This window comes from Manacus candei, unplaced genomic scaffold (genome assembly GCF_025592945.1).
Source record: "Manacus candei isolate 608988 ecotype Guabito, Panama unplaced genomic scaffold, ASM2559294v1 h1tg000061l, whole genome shotgun sequence".
In the NCBI taxonomy this organism is placed as follows: domain Eukaryota; kingdom Metazoa; phylum Chordata; class Aves; order Passeriformes; family Pipridae; genus Manacus; species Manacus candei.
Genome location: NW_026138109.1, coordinates 264,328 through 286,676, shown reverse-complemented (window position 1 = coordinate 286,676; position 22,349 = coordinate 264,328). Strand labels below are relative to the sequence as shown.

Here is a 22,349-nt window from a genome sequence, read left to right as displayed (position 1 = left end):
CAAGCAGTGTGTTGAACTAAAGATAATTAATCTTTGCCAGAGTGGTTACTTTGGGCTTTCACTCTGTGAAGACAAACCTCATTCTTGAGGCGTCTACAATGACACTTAGAGTTTACACAGAGGTTATTTGCTGCCAGCCAGAGCTGTATGAATTATTTTCCTTCTCCTCTGTTCAGTCTGCACCAAAACCATTGGCTTTGTACTAAGAGGTAGTGACATAAAGTCTGCACTGAAGCTTTAATATTTCTAGGAAATTACTTATGAACCACTTGTCCCTTGTGTGAGGCTACAGGGAGAGATACAAAGTGGCATGGGTCAGAATAGAGATTTTGGGATTTGGAATATATGGAGTTTCAAGCAGAGAAGTTCAGGGGCTCTGGAGAGCTCTGGTAGTGGCCTTGTAGAGCAAATACCAGCCTGCTACACTGTAGGAGAGACTCTGGGCTTTTCAGTGAGGCTGGACTGAGCAGGACTGGTCAGGTGCAAAGAGAGCGTGGCAGAATTGATTTTTCCTGTAACAGAGTATGCTTCTGTCATGCAGTGTTTTTTTCCATCTAGCCTCAGGGATTAGGCTGCCTGTGAGGTCCAAGCACACGAGCTTTTTACTCTCATGTTTTTCATTAAGAAGCTAGATGTTTACATCACTTGTTGAATTTGAGCTTTATACCCTGACATTTAGATTAGATGTTTAAAAATAAAACAATCTTTTATTTATGTGCAAAAGTTCCCTCTTTGGTGTGTTGCATGAGACCAGCTCTTGTTGTGCTCTGCTTTTTTCTTTCTGGGAGTGTCTGTGGCAACCACCAGCCATCCTTCTATTTACAGTCATTACCACAAGGAAATTGGAAACTGCAGCTATTGGGACATGATTATCTCCTTCTTCTTTGCGTCAGGTTTGTCTTTTACTGCGACACAGCAAAAAAACTGTTTGTACAGTTAATAGAACATTTATCTAGAGATAAACAGAAGTGCTGTGTTCTGGTTGAATGAGCTGCTGATATAGATGCTGATATAGAGCTAATTTTGGACAGTCTTACTAGCAGTGGTGATACAGAAGAGTGTCGAAAGGGGACTACCTCCCCCACCCCCCACCCCCAGTAATGCCCACAGCCCTTCTATAATCAGAAGTGGGGAAGCCTCTAAAGTAATGGCAGCAAGACTTAGATAAGAATCCTGAAGCAAGCAGAGGCTGGCATCCTTGTTGGCCTCTAGAAAAGGATAGTCTTGTGAAATGTTTAGTCAAAGGCTTATAGTACTCGCCAAGGTTCTTGATAGAACAGCAGTCAGGTTATATTTCCTTCAGTTCAGTGATCAAAGGGATGAAATAATGCCTAAAAAGTCAGGTCTGTGCAATCCTTATTTTATGAAGATAATACACAATTGCATTTTTGTCACTGCAGTGTATGAAGAATTAAATGAAAGAAACATAAATCTGTCAGTGAAATGAACAGTTTTGAACAGTGTATGCTGCAGCACTCTCTGTCCCACAGGGATTAGTGTTTCATTGTACTTTTTTACCTTGTTGAATTCATAAAACCCACAAACTTAATTTAGAAAATATGTGAAAAACAAAGAGACAAAAGACCTCAATTGCTAAAACTGCCTTTTATTTTCAGCTTATTGTTTTAATTTTAGAAAGATTTTTTTGATGGTACACAGCATCCGAATCAGCACCTTTGTATTTACAAACTACAGAGAAACCCTGTCAATTTATGTTTCCTAGTTCTGACTTTTAAATCATGCAGAAAATCTTACTCTTTGTGCCTGTTTTCTCTGAAAGGCTTAACAGCACATTACTGCAACAAAATCATGTGTTGAGGGTTCCATTCACAAAGTCAGTTTACAGAACATTAAATATTTAGTAATTTCATAATAAATGAAATCTATAATGAAAATGCACATATATACATATACATGTGTGTGTATATCTATATATAGTGCAGCTTTTGTGATGTGCTATGCTTTCTTCGGTTTTAGTCATTTACAGTCAAGTTCATAAGAGTATCATTAGTGCAAATTAATGAGATTTTGCTGTACAGTTATCTTGTAACAAGCACTTAGATTTGCACTTATTTCAACTGATTTAGGCCAGTGTGATGAGTTAATTTTTAGCATCTGGTTTGGTGAGAGATTTCTCAAGCTCTTCTGCAGGATTAGATTTCTTCTGGCTTGGGATAGCAGGTAGGACATGGCCTAGTTTGAGAGGCTCTCCTGATAGACCAGGCAAAAGAGAATAGAGGATATGACTCTGAGAATGTTCCCTTTTCTGGGAAAGGAGATTAGAGCTGGTAGGAGAATAACCGCACCAGTCCTTAGGGACTTAAACTTCTTAGCATCCTGAGGTGATAGCTGAACTAGAGATAAAAAAAAAAAAAAGGAGAAAGAGTCCACAAAGTCAAAAACATAGCATTTTTACAAATGAGTTTACTACTTTCTTTGGACTGTTGTTTCTTATTGTCTGTACTCAAACCTGTATTTGAAAAATGTGATCAAAATATTAATAAAAAATCGCATAAACCTGGCAGGGTTAATCTTCAGCTGAAGAAAACAACTGCAGTGTTAAGTGATTTATTTTGTATTTGGTGAAAAATAAGCCTTGACAAGTTCAAAGGTTTGCTTTTGATAAGCAGAGAATGTATAATTTGTCTGGAGGAAACTTGGTCTTTTGGAGAGATTTCCACAGCACATTTTTTCATCATAAACAACAGGGTGACTGAAACAGAAATGTTTCATGGGAATATATTGTTTTTACCAAAAATGCTTTATTACCTAGGATAAGTGCTGATAAATGCTGATAAAAACCTTAGGAAGATGAAATGGAAGAATGTGTCTGGGTTGATTTAGGCACAGTCATACAGGTCCACACATGCTCTGCTATTCACAGGCCACAAAAGTAGCCCACTACCCTGTGGCACAGTGAAATGCACACTGAAAGACCAAAGGTTGTATCTCTCTGTCGTAGTCTTGTAAGAATCTGTGGATTTAGATCATCTTTAATTTCCACCTCACGCTCAGCAGTGTAACATTGTTTGTGCTTTAATGTTAATATAGTTCTATATCTTCTCTAAAATTTATAGTTCTATGTCTTCTCTCTTACAAACAATAGAACTAAAATATAATTCTATATCTTCTCTCTAAACTGAAATCCTTAAGCTCCTTCATTTTGACAACTCATTAATTTTCTGATTTTTTAAAAGGAGAATTGAAAACCTGAAATTTAAGACCTATTTTTCTCTGCCTTGGAATTTATTGTGAATTGTATTAACTTCTTTTCATTTTATTCTCCATTTTATTCACAAGCTCATTGTATACAATATACAAACAGCTCAGGTTTTTCAGTTTAAGCATAAGAAGAGTTCCCTATTGGAGTTAACACCACCTCTGTTTCAGCTACAGAATCTTCCTTGCAACTTTTCACATTCATTTTGCCTTGACTGCATTCTCATTGCATCTGTGATCTCCTTTCATCTGCCTATTTGTGAGGAATATATGAGAGGCTATTAGCATTTTCCCGAGGTGTTCTAGCTTGAAATTTTGTGTTTTATTTATTTTGCCCTGTTGAAAACAAATGTTACCCCTCTAATGTCTGCAGTAGGCCCTGACTGCATATATATATATATTTTTTTTAATATATATTTTTCCAAGATTTACCGGGTATTGATTTAGGGCAAAGCAGAATCTTTACAGAGAGGATTTAGAAACCTAGTAGATTTTTTTTTATCTTTTTAAGCTAATTTCAGTTACTATTCAAGCTGTTATGACCTGAGCAGACGGTATTTAACAGAGCTGCCAGGCCTTTGGCAGTGTACTGCAATTTGTGAGTCATATTCAAGGTTAATTCGTGTTCAGAAAGTCAGGAAATCACTTAGTTCTCCCTTCCATGAAAAAAACCCAAGCCAAATTGTTAATACTTTGCTTTAGTTGGTATTCAATTTGTGTGAAACAGAGAGGGCTAAATACAATACACAAACCCGTTTGTTTTCTGGCACATGGCAGAGTGCTTTGTATTCACTGAAATTTTGGTGAGTAAACCAGACGCATGTTGTGAGGCTCATTTGTTTCCCTTTTCGGAACATAGTCACATGTTAATGTATTCAAAGTTCTCAACTGTGTGAAAAATATCCAGAACACTTTATGTACTAGATAAGCCCTTAATGAAGGGCTTAAGTAGGGCAAAAGCACTGTAGCTTAACCTCACGCCCATGACCAGGTAGCCGTGATAAACCCAGTGATAAAGCCATGACAAACACCAGTGCTTTCCACCTAGTCGCACATATTGTGCTCAGTTTAGAATATTTGATTTAGGATTCAGGACTGGTACATGGATGACTTTGAAACAATACATATAATGACTAGTATTAGTATGTGTATTGAAACCCATGAGCCTGGACCCTGAATGGGATCTGTGAGAGGCAGAGCCCTTAAGCCCTTAAGGCGGGTTGTCATACATCCAGGAGCTACATACAGCAAAAGCACCAGTAATTATTCACGTGCAAAGGGCACAGTCACTCGCTGAAGACCTAGTGGTACAATATGAGCTACTAATTCAGGGAGCCTTTTCCACTCACTAGTGACATTTGAGAGGCTGCTCTTACAAACTGCAGAGGTAAAAATAAGGCTATCGGAGAGGCATTACCCAAGGAGTATACTGTCCAGCAGAAGGAATGGCTCTCAGGCTCCCTTCCTTTGCAAACAGTGGACAATGGTGGCCTTCTGCAGAGATGTGGGTGCTTTGTGAAATGGTTTGCAGTTAACTTGGAAAAGAAGAAACTTCAAATCATGACCATTAACAGCAAAACTAACCACCAATCCCCCGAAAATATTGTTAAAAGACTTGTAGAAACAGATTTTTTTAATAGTTTTTTTTTGTTTGTTTGTGTTTGTTGTTGTTGTTGGTTTTTTGTTCAACAAGTACTAAAGTCACTTTCTCCAGAAACAATGAGGTGTCAGACCTTCTAAGCCATATGAAGAAGTGAGAGCAGCCAAGAGTTCTCTTTTTTATTGGAAAATTCTGGCATTCTGTGAGGGGTGTGTAATAGTTATAAGCCTGTTTTCTGGGGTTTGTTGGGAGTGTTGCATGATGAAATAGAAAGAGTGTGCTGGGGGTGAAGCACACGTGCTGAGGCTGCTCAAGAAGCCATGTGAGGAACCTCTTTGACCTTGGGAATATCTAGAGCGTGAGAATTTATAAACTGTGGTATAAAGTCATTCAAGTACTCTTTTCCTAGGTTACTATTTCATTTTCCATTTTCTAATGTGTGTTTTTGAATGTTTTTGCTTAGAGATTTAAGTATTTCTTCTTTTTTTTCATTGCCCTTCCTTTTTCTGGGGACATGTTTCTTCTTTCTGTTAATCTCTGAGTAGTTTCAGTTCTCTTTCTAGTTTATTCTTATTTTATTGTTCTAGCTTTTTGGTTTCTTTTCTTTTTTTTTTTATTTTTTTTCCTTGCATGTTTTTAACACATATCTTATGTAATAAAAATATTAGAGAAACACAAATGATGACATTCATCTTTGTTGCTGGAGCACTTTGCCAGGATAAAAGCTGTGTCCAGAATGGCAATATTTTTAGGGCTGGATGGAAGATGACTGAAATCTTGGCTCTGGTACAGCTATTTGGAAAGCTCCAGGAGCAAATGTGTCATTTGTGTTAAGAAACAAAAAATGTAATTTATTTTGCAAATAATTTTGCTTTTCTGTTACTGGCTTGAACTAATATTCAGGCAGTAATGGCACCTGGATGAATGTGCTCTGCTAGTTAATTATTATTAGTTGTGGTAATTTTATCTTATTTGTAAAAGACATTTTTTGGCGTGAGGCTAGAACTAAATTTTTGACTATTTATATGAACTTCTGCAAGAACAGCAATGATTTTGAAATATTCTTTTACAACTATTTTATAACTAGAAGACACAGAGAATGTTAGTCGAAAGCTTAAAAAATTGAACACTTGGAGCTGGGATTTTAAAAGCACTTAGATTATCTTCTTTCCTCAGAGCAGACAGAGAATACTCCCTCAGTAATTCACATATCTATACTTTTCTTTTTTCTCTCTTATTTGCAGAGAAGCAGCAGTGCAGGATTCTGTATATCCCTGCTCAATCTGATGTTCCCTATAAGGCTACCTCTGCTGTTTCATTTTTAGTAGTATTGTTATATCTTCAGAACTGCTTCTGAAACTCAGATTATAAAAGAGTCTTAAATTTAGCTCTGAAATGTGAGTGGTTTAGGGCCTGGCTGATCTTCAGGATGACAAACAATAAACTGCAAATCCCCATCCAGTATACACTGGGAGATTTGTCCTGTGTGGAACAGAAAAATGAGAGGGCAGGACACTGCTGGGGGTAGGGCCAGTGTTTGTATATGAAGAACACCCCAGCTGCTGACTTGATCCAGCCTGGAACAATCACTAAGTCTTGACACTCTGCCAGGGCTGTGGGAGTGAGGTGAAGCTTTCCTGCTCTTTGGGACTGTATTTCAACAAGGTGAGTGTGAGCCAGCAATGTGCTCTTGAGGCTACAAGAGCCAACAGCATCTGGGGCTGCATCAGGAAAAGCGTTACCAGCAAATTGTGGGAGGGGATTCTTCCCCTCTACTCAGCTTGGGTGAGACATCTGGAGAAGTGAGTCCAGTTCTGAGACCCAGTATAAGAGTGACATGGACATACTGAAGCAAGTCCAGTGAAGGGCAATGGAGATGATTAAAGGATTGGAGTGTCCAGCTTCAAAGGGGAGACCGAAAGAGCTGAGACTGTTCAGGCTTGAGAAAAGAAGGCAGCTCAGGGGATCTTATCAATATGTATAGATATTTGATTGGGGAGAGTAATGGAGAAGGAGACAGATTCCTCTCACTGGTGTCTTACACAGGGAAAAGAGTCAATGGCCAGAAAAAGTAAGAAGAAACCTTTTTACTCTGAAGGTGGTCAAACACTGGAACAGTTGGCCCAGAGAAACTGTGTTGTCTGAGTCTCCATTCACAGACATATTTGAAACATAACTGGATTGATCCTGCTGTAGGAGATTTCTCTGTGGACAGAGGGGTTTAGGCAGTCTCCAGAGGTGTCTTCCAACCTCAGCCATTCTATGATGCTTTGAAAAAGGAGCATGAAACTTCTCTCAAGTCTTCAGATGCCAGTGATGAAGGCACACAGTGTGATATTGTAACTGTACTTACTTGTCTGTACTTACTTTTGTGAGCACAGTGGTTGGGTATGGGAGCTAAGCTGTTACATACACGAATAAGATTTTTTTTTTTTGTGTTGGTCTATGGATATCTGTTGTAAATGTTTACCTGTGAAAGAAAAATAATTTAAATAATACACTGTGCACTGTAAATTTTGGGTTTCTAGGAAAAAAAAAAGAAAACTTACTTAGTAATTCTCAGAAGGGTGTAATAACAAGAAACCACTGACTGAGAAGAAAAGCCGTTGCTTAGTTTGCTTTATATTAAACTTATCACTTCTTTCCTCTCATATAATATAGTATTAGGTCTTAAAATAGGCACAGTCCAGTAGCTAGCTCTGCATAAGAATATTTGGACACTAAATTCATAGAATTATTCAACTAGATGGATTTGATTTCAGAATTGAAGCTTTAGTTTGCAAAATACTCTAGTAGGGTCTCATCCTTTCTAAGTAGTAGAACACAAATGGACTTCAACTGCTGGTTGGAAAAGGAGGCTGAAGCAGTAAAGATGAGCTTTGAGAGTGTTTTGCTGCAGATGAAAATGTATGAGAATTGATATAAACTGATACTGATCCTTATTAAACTATGTTTATGGCAATTTCATTTTTACAAAGAAGAATGGATACTGAAAAATGAAAGGTTGATTGGCTAATTGTGGCATGTCACTGGTTAAGATAAAGGTTAACTTTGGTCTAATACTATTAAAATAGACAGTATGTTAGAAGATGTTAGTCATTTATTTCACTAAATAAATGACATGACTAATATTGAAAAAGTAGAAACTCCAGCACCAAATCGGCATTTTTCCCAGATCCTTTTCCTGAGCTGATCTTATTCTGTGATGTTTGAGTCCCTCAAATTATTTTTCTTGTTATCACCAGATTTGCAATGAGCTTTGTTATGAGTTGTCCTACCAAACAGCTGCTCATCCATCAGGACACTGCAACATAGTTCACTGCAGAGTAAGCATGTGCTCTGTCAGCACACAGGGACAAGGGGAGACGCAGGATGAATGTAGCAGGACATCCTAAGCAATAGGAAGAGACAGAATGATATTCATTTCCTCTGAGGCTCTGTAGTTGGTACTTGAAAACACCTATGTATTGCTAAGCTGTGCAAGATAAAGCTACAGAAAAATAGTTGTATAGCTGTTTACTAGAGCTGCACTGAAGTAGTTGTCAAGACTGCTGTAATTACCTTATTATTTTACTACCACACTAAATGGATCCTGTGTGAAAGGAGCTAAAGTGGTGTTTATCAGACAAACCACCACGTTATAGTGCAGCCTTCAGCTCAGCATGCAAGAAGATTCTGGTCCAAAAACCACAGCAGTTATAGACATTGGGTCAGTCTGCTGGATCTTGTGAGTACAGATGATGTGTATTGAGCTAAAGCATGAAGAATCTTGTATAATGGAGCTGTGCCTAATAGAAACAGACTTTGGTTTCCTTTTCCTGTGTTTTACTCTTTATTTAGTCTTTAACACTTCAGTGTCTAGTTGGTAAATTTCTTCTACAGACATTGCATTCACTTTGCACAAAGAACTAAATATATCAATTTCAATATAGCAGAGGATCATCTGTTGCTCTCATTAGTGCAATTTGAGTTATATTGGTTTAAGTGATGCTTATGCTGAGAACTAATGGATTATTGTGTATGTACCATTATGGCTTTCATGATGGGAGGTTGCTGTTGCTATCAAGAGATATGTTTATTTCGTAAATGGGGATATCTGGTAGCAAAACAACAGTACAAAGCATAATCATGTTTGCAAGGCTCTGTGAATGCTTGGAAAAGCATACGTTTTTTAAAAATTCTGGCATCAAGTGGAAGTATTCTGCTCTTCCTTCCTGTTTGTTCCACATAACATGTGAAAAAATAGTTTTTCTTTCTTTGAGACATCATCTTTGCTGTCCCCAAGAGCACACTTTGGCATTTATTTTTCAGTGAGATGGAAAGGAAGCAATTTTATTATTATAAAATGCAGGACTGCATTTGGTTTTGTTTGCTGACATTTTTTTACAGGTTGTTCTTTTTGAACCATGTTGTGCTGTGTTTTAGGTAAAAATTGTTAATATTATGATGAATGTCCCACATTAAATTGGTTCTTCAGTTTGAGAAAGCAACAGCCACACTGATCAGCTCTGCTCTACTCTTTCTTGGCCAAGAAATACTTCCTGTTGGACTACACCATCCTGCTTATACCAATATAAACTTAATAATAACCTGCTTTTCACATTACCTATTGAAGCAAATAGAAGGTACTGGGCTGCTGTAATAAAATCTGTAATAAAGTATCATCTTAGACCTGGAAGTTTAGTAATGTAAAAGATGAGTGGGTGATATGGTCTCAGAGCTGCTTTATATTTGAGACAGGCTTCCTTTTTCACATGTCACTTGGAATTTCTCTAGTTACACCATTTTTCCCTGTGGAATGTAGCTGGCAGTACGTTTTGCAAAAAGAGAGAATTGCAAAGCTCCTAAATACAAAATGCTTTGGATTGCTGATGCCAGCTCAGTACTGCAGCTGGAAAACACTCTTGCAGTATTGACAGTAGTTTTTGGTATAGGCTATCTTTGCTCTTCTCTGTGGAGGGCAAGACAAAGCAGTAATTCTGAGAGAAACCAATAGCATAATAGTAAGGTAATTCTCACTGCTACCCATAGCAACCTCTCCCCTTTGTGTAAGTGCTAATGCTCAGCTAGTAAATTGACTCATCTTTCATTCCCAGGAGCACAGAAAATAGAACAAAAAACCTCTAAAAGGTTTGGTACATGTATGTGCCATCTCCCTTTGTAGCAGTGAGCACAAAAATTAGCTTTGACTTTAATAACAGACATGGTCATGCAAGACAATCAACACTGTGTGTCAACAGAGAAAATAATTTTCAAATTGAGTTCCTCTAGATTATTGATACCCATAATCCTGACCGAAGTATTTAGTGATTAGGAAATTATATGTAGCCCCCACAGTCATGAACTGAGAAATGACGTATTAACACTTCAATGCCTTCAAAACTCAGATGTTGTTTTTTCCACTCAACTAAGTCTTCTGCAGAAAAAAAACCCAAAACAAACCAACTGAAAAACTCCAACAAAAACCAACAAAAGATACTTTTCCTCAGAGAAAGCTGCCTGCACAGCACTGCTGGCTGGACTGGAGCCAGGCTTTCTTTGCTTCTGATCCCTCTAAGTCCTGCAGGCACGGTGCACTGGAGACCTGGAAGCCCTGGAGCTCATACAGTAAATGCAGTTCTAATTCACGGCAAGTCAAGTGGCTTTAATTACAGGGGCAGACAGATTTAAACCACACACATAGGCATGAAGAGGGATAAGCAGATCTTTTTATCATGAAGAAATGTTAGACAATATCTATGTTGTGCAATGTATTCCTGACAGACACTGTCTGCCTCTTTACAGGCTTTTAATTCATATGTTTCAGAGGAAGTCCTTCTTGTCAGCTACAGGAATCTTTTTTATTGTTGGAAAATTTTGCTAAAGGGAGCTGGTACAAAGAGAACTGGGCTTAAAGCAGACTTAGTCTTTTTATTCTCCGAGGGAGATAATAAAATTTCGGAAATAAAATTAATTACTTTTCCTTTAGACGTGCAAAGGTGGCTCCCAGTGCGACAATTAGAAGAATTCAAATAATTGATACAATTTTGCCCTTATTCATACATGTAGACTTCTGGTTCTATACCCAGTTCCTGTGCAGATCATGGAGCACTGAGTGGATGCAGCCTGTCCTGATTCAGCTGATTGCAGCTTTTTATCATAGAATGTTCATAGAAACATCTTTTTTAGGAAAACCACCTGTCCTTCTGTCCAGAGCAAACAAGGATTTAAAAATTTTCTTAAGACTGTAGTATATTACATTTGATAATACATCAAATGTTTTAATAGTCTAGCAGATTCCAAAACATTTCCCAGAAATAGTTGTCCTCCAGTTTGGTTTATCCAGTTTGAGTTCATTCCTCCTACTGCTGTCAACTCCAATATCTCAAATATATTAGCCTCACCATGCCCTGTTATACTGAGGCTGTAAAGAAGCCCTGCAGGTACTCTCGTGTTCCACATGTGAGCTGAACCTTGCAGAATTCCGTGTAGAATGAGTCATGCAGAAGCAATCCTTGGTAGGTGTGTGAGAGTAGGGTTCGTATGGTTGAGTGAATAGGGGAGGAGTGCATTGTAAAAAAGTAGTGACACCTATAGAGCAGTTCTATTAAGCTTTCAGGAATATGGCCTGACGTTTGGGAAGTGGAACTTTTTGAATAGGTCCTTTTTACCCGGAAAAGCTATTTTCAGCCTTTATTTCAGCCTGTCATTCTGAAGTTACTGTCCCTACTCTCGTCAGACATGTGCACAAAGATAGGCTTTTTTATAGTTCACTTAGATGTCAGTACAGTTTGCACTGTCATGCAGCAAATTGGGGGTTCTTCTCAGACAGGGTTTCTGCTCACTCCTCTCTTCACTGGAGGGTAATGGCTCATGTCTCTTGTGGTGAGCATAGATTAACTTATTGTATAATGTTTACTCCTTTTAATGGTGTACTGGTAAGTAAGTTTGGGGTTGCTTGTTTCATTTTCAGTTGGATATTGCAATAGTTGGAAGGCATGCTAGATGTGTTTAATTTTGGCATAGGACTAATCCCAAAGGAGATGAAGTTGGAGACATTAATACCTTGAAATAAACTCCTGCACGCAAGCCAGTCAGCCAGATTCATTTAAACATGGATGTGAGTCAAACAAAATAACAGATCCCAAATCCAGCCAAACCCTGGTTTCAAATTCACCTTAGAATTCTCAGGCTCTGCTTCATTACTGTTGCATTACAATTTCCAGACCACTGCATAAAAGCATTTACTCCACTTCTGTAAATTTAGCAACCTGAATTCAGCTTTGGAGAAACCATAAGAACAGTATGTTAGACCAAAGAGCTGGCATTAAGAGTGAGAGGAGTGAAAAGGGGTGCCACTACAGCCAGGAGTCAGAATACTCATATATAGGGAAAGTGGCATGGTGTAGAGCTGTCCAGCATGGCAGTGGACGTGACTGGATCCAGAAGCAGCTCTCAGCCCAGTTGCAGATTTGAGTGCAGTACTGTTCCCTTGCACATCTACTTCCAGGAGTAGATGAAGACACAAGCAGAAGGTGTGGTAGTAGGTGTTAGCGTGCAATTCACAAAGCATGTATATTATTGAGAGGCACTTATTGCTCAAGTACCTTACGTGCTTCCTAAATACCTGCATTTTTGCTTGCTCAACAGACCTACTCGAGTCTCTTATTTCCCACACCTTCAGCTTTCAACTGATGTCCCATCTATATGCTATCTGTAATGACTACTACATAATGGGAAAAGATACTGAAAAAATATTAAAGAAATAGAAATGTTATGGCTCCCTATTTTTTTCTGATTCAGCTTGCCACATCAGTCTATATAATAAGATTTGTGATAAAGAGAAGATAAAAAGATTACCTGATGGAGAACTAGGAAGTGAGGGAAGGCAGGGAGGGCACAAAAGCACATGGTGAGATCTATCAGAGTTTAAGTAATTTATCAAAGTCCTAGTACAGACTTTGTAGGAGAGTAGCTGGTTAGAGTCTGCATTCCAGGGATCATCCAGCAAAGCCTGGCAGCTGCTTCTGTAGTCCAGCAAGTTGTGTTCACTCCTACTCTTTTGAGACTTGTGTGGAAAATGGTGGGTACTGGTGCTGAAAGAGAAGCCTGACACTGTGTTCTGGGGGAAGCAGTTAGGAAGGAATTACCTGCAGTGATTGGGGGGAGGCTCTGCATGCTGATGGGCAGAAGTCCCTGACGTGCTGGTTGCTTCTTTTCTGGTATGAGATACTTTGTGTCTGTGCTCCTTCTTTTAAAGTCATGGGTGGTCATACAATGATATGGAATCTCTTTGCAACTTGTGTTCATAATGCAATCAAAACAGGTGATGATATCATCTACTTCTGAGGTCTCTTCTTTAGGGTGTTCTCTGCTTCTCTCCTTCTGACTGGCTTTCTGATCTTCTTTCTTCTTTTTTTGCAAGAGAAGATGTGGTTCAGCATACTGAATCGTCCTTTCTTTATACCTCTGTTGTCCAGAGAGGGAAACTGATGAACTGACTCAGATCTACTGGAAGTACAAATCAAAATGTGATGGCAGTATTACCAAACAATTTAAAAATACTAACTGTGTTAGACCATGAAATGTGTGATATACTGTTCAGATACATTTGCAGGGGTGGTTCAAGGGTGCAGAAAATTCAGACTCCAAATTTGTAATTAACAAAGACTGAAAATGTCACTGTGTTATTTCCTCCTTTCTTATCAGTTGATTGCCTTAGAGTCATCTTAACGTAACCCAATGCAGCTATCTGGGAAAAACGAACAAACTTTTCTGGCTTCAGCATGTATCAGCTGCAAAGATCCAATGACAACAGGAAGATGCTGGGTTCAAAACAAGTGGTCTTTGTATTATGATTGATTTGGAAAATGGTATTTACAACAGTACAGTCGTTGCTAACATTGTAACAGAGGCACTAGTTCACCATGACTTCCCTCCTCTTCTCCTTTCCTTTTCCCCCTTTGTCCTTTTCCCTTGCCTTGCCTTGCCTGTGTTTAAGGAGTCCAGCACAGTTTCGGACCGATGAAGATAACTACCTACAGTGGTATTGCTGTAATGGTTTTGAGATGAATGTCCTCTAACAGACAGAGTGCAGGAGAAGGAGGAGAGGTAATAATACCTATGTCTCACAAGTTGTAGCATAGGAAATAATACTAACTACTGACTGGAAAGGAGGGGAAAGCACAAAGAAATGTGATGATAAATATAAGTGCATCCTCATTTAGCAAAGTTGAAGAGTGGAAGTTAATTACATAACAGCTGCTGAAACATGAGAAATACAAAGAGAGAGGAAGATCATAAGCAATAACTCTTTTGTTATACTTTTTAACAAAGAAGAACTCAGAAGAGACAATCAAGGTAGAGAACTAAAGAAGGCTAGGAAAATAACTTCAAACCCTTACCTTGACGATGAAAAATTGAGATTTATTTTATTGTCTATCTGGCAAAGCTGCCTTTGTGTTCAGTCTATCTGTCTGTCTTATTATGCAAACGCACAGCTAGTGCATAGAGATTTCAAAAAAGTGGAAGAATATATCTGAGGGCTGAAACTATTCTGTAAGACAAATTTTCTGCATGAAGATGACTGGGCCAGAGCTACACTCACTACTTCAGAACCCTCTGCTGGTTGATAGGCTAGTACTGTAACCTCAGTAATGAGTAATGAGCAGATGACTAATTCTGATGTTGCTACATTGGTGGAAAGCTTGAACTGAGTATTGAATGGGAATCAAGAAGACATCACACAGGGCTCAAACTCTTCACTAGCATACAAAAAGCAATACATTTGTTTTTTAGTCCGTGGCAACATGTGAGCAAGGTGTGAACTTTACCTGCTCTCCTGAGACAGCAGCTTGATGCATGCTGTGTGCCCACAGTACATTGCATATGTCAGAGGAGTGTTTTCATTGATATCTCGAGGACTGCTGTCTATCCCCAGTTCTAGCAGTGTCTGCACACAGTCAGCTTTCCCTGCTGCTGCAGCCCAGTGCAAAGGAGTCCTACAGAAAAAAGTGGAGTATCATTAAAATAGCTGAACAGATTTACTACTAAAACTCTTAATGACATAATGAGGTGTGCATAGGATATGCTCCTTGTCCAGATTTATGACATATATATTAAGGAATTCTCCAGCAGCTTATCTCACATTGGTGTAGCTGCATTTATTTAGCTTTAGATAAAGTAGGTATGGGGCTATGCTATACATGCTGTGTAATAGCGTCTCCTCCACTGCTGGAATTGCAGAGTAGAAAGAGTGCCTAAAGTTTTCAGAGAAGAATTTGAAAAAAACTTTGTAGTGTCCACTGCATAGGGACAAACTCTTCTCATCTTTAGACCAAACACAATTAGCTTTGGTTGGCACAGGGTTGTCCATCAAGGTAATAAGAGAAGAATCCTCTCCTAGACTAATGAGAAAGACTGAACACATCTTCCAGACTACCACTTTGCCAATTTCTGTGTTCTATGATGGACACAGACCAAAGCACATACAATTTTTTTGAACCTGTGTAGGAGAATTAAACTGATGTTCTGCTTGGCAGAAAATTTGCATCTTGTATTTGGAAACTTTAGTCCAGTTTCCAAATTATAATATTCTGGTCTTGTGAAAAAATGGAAAGCATAAAAAACACAACAAGAAAATAGTTTAAGAATAAAAAATAAAATTGACATTTCTTTGTTTCTTTGTAATCCCAACAATTTCAGATGGGTGCAGTTAGAAACGCAATAGAATGGAAATCTATTATGTGTGTTTGTAGTGAACAGCTTATCTTTTCCCCTCTTCAAGTATAATATGTTTTGTGGAAATATCTGAGAACTTGTAACAGGTGGTCGTGTCTTAATGAACCCTGAAGTGTTATTAATCTCCTCCCTTTGCCCTTCTTTCCATAGAAACACAGCCTTCTCAACTACATTTTACTGGTGTTTAGAAATTTCTCCAGAACCCTGTTTTATTTCTGTTCTGTTTTACTGTACTTTTCCATGAAGAATGATATTATTTTAAGTACTTGAAGGCCTAAGCCAAGAAAACCTTGGCTTTTGCTTCAGTGAGCAAGCTAATCAATGTGAACAGCCAGTTGGTTCTGTTTGCATTAACTAAATTTATGAGCAAAGTTCCAAGGGAGGTAGGTGTGGGTGAAAAAGAGGAAAGATGACTCTTCTGTACTTATGACACAGAGATTTCAACCCAAAAGGAATCAAATGCTTTGTCAGAATGGAAAGTGAAGATCCCCTGGTCCCATTGGAATACTGTGTTATCATTGTAAATGCAACAAAGGAACACTGCCATTTCTTAAATACAAACAGCAGCAGGATCCTGGCTTCAAGTTGTAGGATCCTGTTCTATTGTTTTGAAAAGAATGTTCACTTTCGATTGAAAGAAGTCAAGTGGTGACAAAGTTCTTTCGCGAATAATCTTATCTTTTCCTACCAGAAATACAGAGCTTAATAGCATTCCTACTAGTCAGTTATTATACCAGGTATGATACAGGTAAGCTGGGCTGGTTTGCAGTGTTTCTGAGCAAGCAGTTCTCTGTGGAGTGCAGTTCATTAACTAGGCCATGGCCTGTGAAACAGGAACATGATTATATAATAAACAAAGCTGGTCTCAGGTTAATAGAATGGAAGAAGCAATTTCAATTTCAGAATTTCCATGGTTACCTGTCATCCACATCCAGGGCCTGCAGGTTGTGCTTTGGGACTTTGGCCAGCTCACTGATAATATCACTGCAGCCTGCAGCAGCAGCAATGTGCATACACGTTTTGCCATTCTCATTGTCATAGTTTATTATTGAGGGTCCCTGGCAGTGGTCCAGAATGATGGAACACAGAATCCTGTTGCCACTCTGGAAGAAAGTTCAGAGAAGAAAAGCATTTTACAATGGAGTTCACACCAAGCTGTATTTTCTCTTCTAGAGAATGCTAAATACAACAGTGGTTTTTTTTTTGTTTATACCAGACTCCCCGGGTATGAAGTCAAAAGCTTCCAATCTCCTGCTGGGAACTGTGTTTGCTTTATGAATTTCCTAGAACACTCTGAACACTGGAAAAATAATAAATAATGTACCACTGCAAATATCTCCAAAAGTTGCAGAGTGTAAGTTACTCAACAGAAATTACTTGGGATTTTGCTGTTTTGCTAAGCCAGACTCCAGAAAGACACAAGCTTGTATTTTCTTGTAGAAATTTAGGGCTAGAAAGAAATTTAGGGCTGAAGAGACCAACCCACAACTGTAAGTCTGTTCCAGTACACCTAGAAAAGCCATGTCAAATATTTGCTCAAGTGGTTCTTGAAAACTTTCTTGGCTAATTTGCTTCAGCGTCTTAATAGAAAGTTGACATTGTTCTCTAACTTGCAAATGAAATTGAATACTTTTTATCACAACTTGGTGGAAATAGAGAAAAAAATTAATGACTTTTTTATAACAACAGAAACATAGGGTTGGAAAGGTCTTTCTCTAACATCAAATTCAATCCCTGCAGTCACTTGTAGCTATGTTACATCATCCCTTTCATAAAATTCCTGGGTCCATTAAAGGCAATTAGGTTTTTTTTCCCCCTTTACTCCCAAAGGAATGTAGTTCAAGAACTTCTTTGTTCTACTGATTAATACCTCTAATTTCTATTCATACTCATGGCTGATTATATCCCTTTTTTTCTGTTCCAGAATTATTATTTAGATTAAATACTTCTTTCCTTTAACTGGTATTTGTTCTTCAGATGTATTTATAAGCAATCATCATATCTTTTCTGAGTTCTTCTTTTGCTGCTCTAATCAATCAAGGTCTTTTAAGTTTGCTTTGAAAAATGTGCTTTCTATTTCTCTCATCAACCTATTAACCCTTCTCCTTTTGTTTTAGTTGTGTTTCCTTGAAGAGGGGTGACTAAAATTGTACCTAGTCATACACAGACATTTTTTCCAGATCTTTGTACAGTGACACTAGCTGTTCCCTATTTGTGTTGGAGGTATTTGTGTTAGAAATAGCTCTTTTGGTATGTCATAGAACACCACTTGCCTCATTCACAGATGTGTCCCATTAGAAGCTCCTAGTCATTTTGGAATAACCCTTTTCACCTCAGTACTTGTTTTCCATAGTTGTTTCTTACCCTAAAGTTTCTAGTTTTGGAGAAGACCTTCTGTTACTAGCACCCAAATGCATGACTTAAACAGTTTATCCTGTTAAATTTTGTCCTGTTTGTATTATTCAAGACTTAAAGCTTCCCCTGTATGATATCCCCATTCTATTAATGTCTTCCAGTTTTTTATTATTTGTAGATTTCATCAGAAAGGCCCTGTATTTTGTGCCAAGTTATTATGAAAATATTAAGCAAGAATGATTTCAAGTTTTATCTCTGAAAGTAATTTCCTTCCAGTCTCTATTCAACATTTAATCAAACTCTTGACTTATTGATTTTAAGATAAAACACGTGTCACTCCTCTGTACTTTTTTATCTTATTTTGTAAGATAGCTGTTTATTCTAAACATATCTTTTAAAGATGGATAGACATCCATTATCTCAAGCCTCTTCTATACACTTTTCTTCTCCACTCTCGGTATGCATCTTCCTGCCAAAATTTGCACCATTGAGGGGATACATTCCAGGTCCCTGGAACATTCTGATCTCACAGCTACACAGTCCAGCTGAGAATTTCCTTTAATTTACCAAAACGTGTCCCTCTAAAAACAGGATTTTTGTTATGTACTTTGTTTACTCAGATGTTTAATTAAGAATCTACTCTTGATCATGTCAAGCTTATTTTCTACAACCGGGCATTTTATAATGTCCTCATTAACCATGTTAAAATTGTTGTTAATTTATAGCTGCCTGATCTTCGTGTTCAGGAACAGTGACATCCTATGAATAACAGTTGTTTTTATTCTCCAGTCCCTATGCCAAATACCAATATCCTCCATGCTAGTGTAATTCCCAGTTATAGTTTTTGGTCATTAGCTTCTTAGAAATCTCTAATCGCAGTCAGGCTAACTGAGTTTAGAAGTGCATTACATACTTCTAGCACTGCTAGAATCATCATCATGGCTAGGCTTCACGAGTGAAGATGTGAGAAGGATTCTATCCACGCTTGCTACAAGCGCGCTGGTGACTAAAAAGGCCAATGCAAAAGGCACAGCGGAAAGTCTCCTTAGGCGGTATTGGCAAGACATGGTTCTTCCTCAGTTGTCTTTTCTCCTCAAGAATGATTCTGCATGTGTTCTCAAAAGAAGCAGCAGTGTTATATACAGTGTGTCTCCAGGTCTCCCGATTGGAGGTCAGAGCAGACCAGTTATGTTGATCAATATGGCCAAGGCTGAGATGTTGTTTCAGGGAGTCCTTGTATCTCCTCTTCGGGGCTCCTCTCTTGCGGCAGCCGGTGGCAAGTTCACCATAAAGCAAGATCTTAGGGAGGCGGTGGTCCTACATCCTGGAGACGTGCCCTGCCCAACGCAGCTGTGTTCTCAGCAACATGGCCTCAATACTTGTGGCTGCTGCTTGTTCTAGAACAGATGCATTGGTCACATAATCTGACCAGTGGATGTTTAGGATTGTGCGGAGACAGCGTTGATGGAAGCGTTCTAAGAGTCACAGGTGGTGGTGGTAGATGGCCCATGATTCAGATCCATATAAGAGAGTAGACAGCACTATGGCTCTGTAAACACTGATCTTGGTACATTTTTCATGTGTTTATTTTGCCAAACTCTTTTATGGAGTTTTCCAAAAGCACTATATGCCTTTGCTAACCTGTTGTCTATCTCTCCATCAGTCTTACCATCCGAGGACATGATGCTTCCCAGATAATTAAACTGTTGGACTGACTTGAGTTCTGATTTGCCAATGGTGATATGGGGATGATGGAAGACTTCCTGAGGTGCAGGTTGGTAGAAAACTTCTGCCTTCTTCAGGCTGACTTCCAACCCAAAAAGCTCAGCAGCGTCTGCAAAGCAGGATGTTAAACGCTGCAGAGCTGCTTCTGTGTGGGCAACGAGGGCGGCATCGTCAGCATAAAGCAGCTCCCGGACAAGATGATTTAAAGTCTTAGGATGGACCTTCAGTCGCCTTAGGTTGAAAAGGCTTCCATCGATACAGCATCTGATGTAGATACCGTTTTCTTCATCAAGGTCTGCCGTGGCCCTTTGGAGCATCATGCTGAAGAAGATTGTGAATAGGGTTGGTGCAAGAACACAGCCTTGTTTCACACTATTGGTTATTAGAAAGGGCTCAGAAAGTGCATCACCATATCTGACTTGGCCATGCTGATCCTTGTGGAGTGAGATGATCATTTTGAGGAACTTGGAGGGACATCCCAATCGTTCCAAAATCTGCCACAGACCTCTTCTGCTCACAGTATCAAAAGCTTTGGCGAAATCAAAAAAGTTACACAGCGACCTTTGTTCTGTTCCCTACACTTCTCTTGCAGTTGTCTGAGAACAAATACCAGGTCTGTGGTGCTCCTATTGGCTCTGAAGCCACATTGGCTTTCAGGTAGAATTCCTTCTGCTATAGTGGGTATTAGTCTGTTCAAGAGTATTCTTGCCAGGATTTTGCCAGCAATGGAGAGCAGAGTAATACCACGGTAGTTTGAGCTGTCTGATTTAATTCCTTTCTTCTTATACAAAGTGATGATGACTGTATCACGAAGGTCTGATGGTAGTTTACCTAGTTCCCAACAGCGCACCACAAACTCGTGAAATTTAGCATGGAGTGCTTGGCCCCCGTGCTTCCAGATTTCAGGTGGAATTCCATCAACCCCAGCTGCCTTGCCAATTTTCACCTGCTGTATGGCCTTAAGAGTTTCTCCCATAGTAGGGGCAATATCCAATTCATTCTTCGCCGGTTGTTGTGTGATGGACTGCATTACTGAGCCTTGAACTACACGGTTGGTACTGAAAAGAGTCTGAAAATGTTCAGACCATCAATTCAGAATGGAAATTTTATCTGTCAGAAGTGTTTGACCATCTGCACTGAGTAAAAGGGCTTTGAACCTGGTATGTAGGTCCGTACACTGCTTTCAAAGCCTCATAGAATCCTCTGTAATCACCCAAATCTGCGCATAATTGAATCTTTTCTGCTAGATTGATCTACCACTTGTTCTGGATGTCTCGAAGTTTTTGTGGAGCTTGCTGCATGCAAGACAAAAGGCTGCTTTTCTTACATGACAAGATAGCTGAGCAAGGTGTGCTTAGTGGGCCGTTCTCTTCTTTACCAACAATTCCTGGATCTCTTGATTGTTTTCATCAAACCAGTCCTTGTTTTTCTTGAAGGAGAACCCTAAGGATTCTTCAGAGGACTGTAGGATGCTATTTTTAATATATTGCCAAAGCACTTCGGGAGAGGGAACTATGGAATGATCTTAGAGCCTAGTTTGAAGATTTGCCTGGAATTTGTCTCTCACTGTAGCTGTTTGAAGATTGTTAACTTGGAGTCTCCTCCTTGGAATACCTCCCCTATTAGGTTTGAACTTAAGGTGAAAGTTTAGTTTACTACACACAAGGCATTACCAGTATAAATATCTATCTATTATCATCCATCTCTAAGTCAGTTTTGATACAAAAAACGGTTAACATTAGCATCTTACTGTATCTGTATTCATATTATTGTGACACTGCTATTCCAAAGGTTTTATACTGTCTTGATAAGTCCAAATTTCACATCCTACACCTACAGTTTCAGTCCCTCAGTGTTCTTGCACAACTCTTAGCATTCACATAAGACAATTCTCACTGTTCCTACTGCAATTTAAACATTTACACACTGTTCTGCCTCCCACCAATCTTCCATTTTCTAGACTAAACAAACCATTTCAACCTCTCTGGGCAGGTCAATATTTCCAACCCACTTATCATACTTGGTCCATACTTTAGGCCTGTTTCCAGTTTGTCTACAGCTTTTTTCAATCATGGCACTCCAAACAATGTAATTTTCCAGCTGAGGCTCCTCTCCTGACACTGAAAACGACATCACTACTTCCTGTAGCCCACATGTACCATACTTCTGTTAATATGTTCCAGAACTATGTTAGATTTATATCAACACTATAACTAAACTCCTACTCACTTTTGTAATCTACTAATCTATTACTCTTAATTTTGTACAAACAGCTTTAATTTTTCACAGTTCTGTATACAGTGTTATTTTATTAATTTCAGGTAATTCCTAAAATTTATCAAAATAATTTTGAGTTTCATCCTGATCCATGAAGTGCTTGGTGTCCCAGTAATTTGCTTCTAACTGTGGGTTATATATGTGTTCTGTATTCCATCACCTTGTTATGGAACAAATAAAAACATTCATATGATAAATCCCTTGTTGGACTCTTTATGAGATACTCATCTCCAAAGATTATTTGAACTGCCCTGAATGTGGCTGATAGAGAGTATATGATGTGTGACAGAAGTCCCTGGTTGATTTTGATTGCATTATTCCTTATTCTTCCCTTCTGGCACACCTATCTTTGGACTGAATTCTGGTTCCATTATAGCAGGCTGTGCTTATAAAAATTGTGCTATTGATGTCATTCATTGGGATTAAACTTGCATGTACTGTTCAAACTGGAAAG

The 22,349-nt window shown here is 38.7% G+C and overlaps 1 protein-coding gene across 1 annotated transcript in view; it reads right to left on the bottom strand.

Moving 5' to 3' along the window:
- Nucleotides 1-1,590: 1,590 nt before the first annotated feature.
- The window catches only part of ANKRD55 (ankyrin repeat domain 55), a 52,901-nt gene continuing 32,142 nt past the window's right edge, over nt 1,591-22,349 (bottom strand). Inside the window, 9 exon segments of the mRNA XM_051804452.1 lie at nt 1,591-2,274; nt 2,277-2,354; nt 7,187-7,238; nt 7,240-7,289; nt 12,659-12,923; nt 12,926-13,219; nt 13,222-13,309; nt 14,632-14,799; nt 16,457-16,641. Coding sequence (XP_051660412.1) covers nt 2,102-2,274; nt 2,277-2,354; nt 7,187-7,238; nt 7,240-7,289; nt 12,659-12,923; nt 12,926-13,219; nt 13,222-13,309; nt 14,632-14,799; nt 16,457-16,641 — 1,353 coding nt within the window. The 3' untranslated portion in view covers nt 1,591-2,101.